The 5,359-nt window shown below is 46.2% G+C and overlaps 1 protein-coding gene across 1 annotated transcript in view; it reads right to left on the bottom strand.

Annotated features, from left to right (window-relative positions):
* Window positions 1-5,359, bottom strand: part of LAMA1 (laminin subunit alpha 1) — a 173,416-nt gene that overhangs the window by 78,580 nt on the left and 89,477 nt on the right. The window contains exon 19 of the mRNA XM_032293344.1: window positions 4,505-4,716. Within this exon, the coding sequence (XP_032149235.1) occupies window positions 4,505-4,716 (212 nt within the window). The remainder of the gene's footprint in view (window positions 1-4,504; window positions 4,717-5,359) is intronic.

Raw genomic sequence — 5,359 nt, forward strand, 5'->3', positions numbered from 1 at the left:
GTGTGTACCTATGCAACAATCTTGCATGTTCTTCGCATGTACCCCAAAACCTAAAATGCAATAAAAAAAATCAGATTCACTGTATGATGTATCTGTCAGTCTGTGCCTGTCACATTCAGTATTTCTTTGTACTTTCATTGCAAACCAAGGAGGGAGGCGAAATCATGTTTATTTTTGGTGTGAAGTCTATAACTTAAAAAGATTAGATAGCTCTCCATAGGTCACACAGCTATTACCAGTTCTCTCTCTGTAGTAATAATTATTGTGGTTCTTTTTTTTTTTGAGACAGGGTCTCTGTCACCCAGGCTGGAGTGCAGTGACACAATCTCGGTTTACTGCCAGTTCCGCCTCCCAGACTCAAGTGATCCTCCCACCTCAGCCTCCCGAGCAGCTAGGATTATAGACACCCACCACCACACCCAGCTAATTTTTGTATTTTTAGTAATGATGGGTTTTGCCATGTTGGCCAGGCTGGTCTCAAACTCCTGACCTCAGGTGATCCACCCACCTTGGCCTCCCAAAGTGTTAGGATTACAGGCATGAGCCACCATGCCTGGCCTATTATACAGCTAGTGCTTGACTTACGACCACGATTGGTTCCGACAGACCGGTTATAACACGATTTGGTCGTAAGTTGAGTGGGCTATATGCATGCGGAGATGGTAGTGCTGCCGGAAGCTGGTCCGCATTGTCATATGCCCAGCTGGGCAACGTTTGCGCTGCCAGACGTGGAGCAGTCGTGGCTAGCGATTGTGGTCGTAAAGTCGAATGGTTGTAAGTTGCATAGGTCGTAAGTCGATCAATACCTGTATAGTAATTCTTAATTAAAATAGTATGTATATTATAAATAGTACTAACTTAAAATAGTATTATTTGTGGCCAATTACTGAATAGCCAGGTACTTTATAGATGTTCTAATTCTCAGGAGCTCATAATATAAAAATTATACTCATATAACTTATTTAATATAAGATTCCTTTAACATTAGAGCTCTGTGGGGTTTCTCACCACCCTCATCTCCCCCTGCGCTCTACTGTACCTGGATGGCCTGTCCACACCCCCAGCTGCAGCTGCTGCCCCACAGCAGAGGCAGAAGTTGAACCTGATGATCAGTTCCTCCTCCCACCAAGCTTCAAGTGAGTCTGAGATAGGGGCCAGTAAACAGATAAATATTGGGTTGAACTACACGCTCTTGCTTTAGAGAAGACCAATCACGTACGACACCGGCACTTTCACCTGGTTTAACCTGACAGACTATAGTATTACATAAGAATGGGGAGCCCTGTCGGAAGTCCATAGAGGGAATCCTGCTGTAGAAATGGGGCGATTGCTTGTGAAATATACAGAAACAGCTCACAGGACTTTGTCTTATCGAAGCGCGGGGATTCGAGGGGGGATGAGAAAGGCGTAAAAGCTGTGAGTGCTCAGAAACTAGAGACCGCCTGGACAGCGTCATCCCTGCTAGCCCAGGCCAGACCCAAATCCCAGCCGCTCTAACTGTCCTTCCTCCACCTCCAACCTGTCACGAAGACCTAGTTTATGTCTTCTCTTTTATCTCCATGGCAAAGGCCCTACCTGAAGCCCTCATCGCTTTCCAGCATGATTCATTTCTTGTCTTGTCTCCTATCCCAACACCCCGGCCGCCAGTCTCTCCACACTGGCGTTATCTAAACACACAGCTCCAATCACTCATGTCTGTGCAAGTTGCTGCCAAGTCCCAGGACAGGGAGGAGGAAGTGACCTCAGCACCTCAGCACTGCACACGAGACCCTTCCGGTGCGACGTGACTGCTTCGCACCTGTAAGCCCGAGACCTCCCCTCCCTGTCTCTGTCTTTTCCATTCTGGCCACTCTTCTCTCCAGCTTCCACCTCAGGCAGGGCCTGCCTGCTTGCCTGGGCCCATCTTCCCACATTGGTCACTCTTCTTGGAACTCCCCTTCCCTTCCTTCAAGTCTCAGATGAACAGCACTCCCTTCAGGAGGCAGCCGTGGCTGCCCTGGGCTGATGGGCTTGCCCATCCTGTCTGCCTTCAAGTGCACCCCGGGCCATCGTTCATCGACTTGACCTTCACAGTCCTGCCCTGTGGCCACTAACTACACGTGTCTACCAAACGCTGGCGATGTGGCTGATGCAACTGAAGACCCGAAATCTCTAATTGATTTTAAATTTAAATACTGAAGCAGTTTTGTCAATGTGGATGCCAATATTAAAGAAAGTAATTGGCTGGGCATGGTGGCTCACGCCTGTAATCCCAGCACTTTGGGAGGCCAAGGTGGGTGGATCACCCAAGATCAAGAGTTCGAGACCAGCCTGGCCAACATGGTGAAACCCTGTCTCTACAAAAAAAAAAAAAAATTAGCCGGGTGTGGCAGCAGGCACCTGTAATCCCATATACTCTGTAGATTGAGGCAGGAGAATTGCTTGAACCTAGGAGGCGGAGGTTGCAGTGAGCCAAGGTCACACCATTGCACTCCAGCCTGGGTGACAAGAGCAAAACTCTGTCTCCAAAAAAAAAAAAAAAAAAAGTAAGAAAGAAAATAATTTTTGGTACAGGAAGGAAAATTTTTAAATATATTTGAACCACCTCTTCAACTGTAAATATTCTGTAATCAAAATACAGATCAAATATTTTGGAAGAAAATTTAGCAACCTAATTGAGCAGGGCTGTAAAATAGACACTCAGTTTTGATGATTGAGTACTAAAAAGGAAAGTAAATATTGCTTTAATACTTTTAAACTTGTTCACATGACAAAATGCTAATTTTTAATATATCAGCTCAGATAAAATATATTATTAAAATACATTTCACTTACTTCTTTTTACTATTGAAAAATGCGGCTACTAAAAAAATTGTAAATTACATGTGTGATTTACATTATATTTCTATTGGAAAGCAGTGCTTTGAAAATATAATAAAAATGATTGTTTTATTACTAGTAATTATAATAGCTACTATTTATTTCATGTCTAGAACTTTAAATGTTATCCCACTGACTTCTCAGAAAGGCTTTAGTATACACATATAATTATATCCATTTTATGAATAACAAAATAGTGGCTCAGAGAGGCTAGTAAATTTGCCCAATGTCACACAGTTGGTCCTAGAATCAAACTCACATTAGTCAGACTCCAACGCCTGGATCTGCAGGTGTGTTTCTCCCCCTACACCATCATCATGTGTAGCTTCTCAGCAGACTTGAATCATAATTTCCCAACTACCTGTCACAGTATAGTGTCTGGGAAATACCAGACACTTAATAAACAATGAATGAACAGAGGAATGAATCACTAAGGCTTGCACTAAAGGTGAAAAGAAGTGACATGAAAATGACACAAAGGGGCCCGGTGTGGTGGCTCACACCTGTAATCCCAGCACTTTGGGAGGCCGAGGCGGGCAGATCACCTAAGGTCGGGAGTTCAAGACCAGCCTGACCAATACAGAGAAACCCCGTCTTTACTAAAAATACAAAATTAGCTGGGTGTGATGGTGGGTGCCTCTAATCCCAGCTACTCAGGAGGCTGAGGCAGGAGAATCGCTTGAACCCAGGAGGTGGGGGTTGCCTTGAGCTGAGATTGTGCCATTGCACTCCAGCCTGGGCAACCAGAGCGAAACTCCATCTCAAAAAAAAAAAAAAAAAAAGATACAAACATTCTGTAAACTGTGAAGCATACAAATTCCATTGTCATAATTATCCTGGTATGTTAGCCGGGCAAGGTGGCCACCTGCTGAAGATCAGTTTGATTGGCCCAGGGCTATAAAACATTTCCAGTCTCTCCACCTGTGCCTCGGAAAAGGACGTTTTCCGTATCGCTGGTGCCCTCTTGTGTCCCTACATTGTAATATCATAGTATGAATTTGGCATTTATATGAAATATTCAAAAAAATTTACAATTGCCACTATTGTTCATTCACTCCTTCAATATCTGAAGGCTGAATCATCCCTCTGGCCAGGTCATCTGCAGTATAGGAGAATCTAGTTTTCTCCATAATCCGTAATTTCAAGGCTCAAATTCAGCAGAACGATGTGGGGGTCAGATAGTCTCCACGCAGAAGGCTAAGATGCGTCACAGGGTGCTTGACTCAGTTTCCGGGGTTACAGTCTTACCATTTCCCACCCTTCATCTTGGAATCCCACCTGCCTCATGCAACCCCTGAAGCATCTCCCTTACGAATGTAACAGGCTCTGAGCTTCCCCACTTTCATTTCAGTCACCGGGAGCAGAGCCAGAACTCTGTCAAGTCACACTGGCTGCTGGAACAGCAGGCTGCACCTTTCCAGGCCACTGACCCCTACGGGTGGTGACTAACCAAGCTCAGCAGAGGGTATCTAAGGAAGAACTGGGGCTTGGGTCTGTGTTTGATCAGAGACCCAGCATTAACCCAAGGAACCCCTCAAGAGAGTGAGACCTCCTAAGCTGGGCCCTGTTTGGCACAGGTAAGTAGATGGTTGAAGACTTCCTATGGTGCTAAACAGCCAACCTGACTCCACACTAGCGCACTCACCACGGCAGTTCTTGGCTGTCACAGCGTCCCCGAAGAATCCGTCAGCACACCGTTCACAGTGGGCGCCGTCTGTGTTCCCCAGGCACTTCAGGCACTCCCCGGTGACCGAGTCACAGTGACCAGCCTCCTCAGGGTCCACATTGCCGCTGCAGTCACAAGGGACACAAGGTTTGCCAGGCGCTGTTGGGTTTCCATAGTAACCGTCCGCACATCTGTATCAAAGATTGAAAGCGGGATCAGACAAATGCAATTACTTAAGGCCTTACTGCACTATCCAGGGACTCCCTGAATGGCTAATAAATCAGGCTGACTTTTTTCCTGAGATTTACTGTGAAAGGGATATGACTTCACACTCAGGCATTCACCCATCGTGATGAAGGGGGAGAGCATCCAAAATGAGTCATAAATCCTGTGGACGTGCACCCGTGTCCAGGGCCAACTCCGACCCACCCCTGACCACTCCGGGTGCCACACAACTCCTCCAGGCTTGGCCAGAGCTGGGCACTGAGATTCACACGTGGGAAAGCCAGCACTGGTTTTCAGGAGCCAGAAGACTGCTACTAAACCAAACCACCTGTCATCTCCAGAACAGCCAGGAGCAACGGAATATTCAAATGTGTCAACTACAGATACTGACTCCTTGCTGCTTCCTATTGTTGCTGGTTTTTGTTGTTGTTGTTGTTGTTTTTCTGAGACGGAGTCTCACTCTGTCTCCCGGGCTGGAGTGCGACGGTGTGATCTCCACTCACTGCAACCTCCACCTCCTGGGTTCAAGGGATTCTCCTGTCCCAGCCTCCCAAGTAGCTGGTATTACAGGCACCTGCCATCATGCCTGGCTAAAATATATATACATAT

Source organism: Sapajus apella, unplaced genomic scaffold, assembly GCF_009761245.1.
Source record: "Sapajus apella isolate SASKATOON/1434 unplaced genomic scaffold, GSC_monkey_1.0 scaffold29, whole genome shotgun sequence".
In the NCBI taxonomy this organism is placed as follows: Eukaryota; Metazoa; Chordata; class Mammalia; order Primates; family Cebidae; genus Sapajus; species Sapajus apella.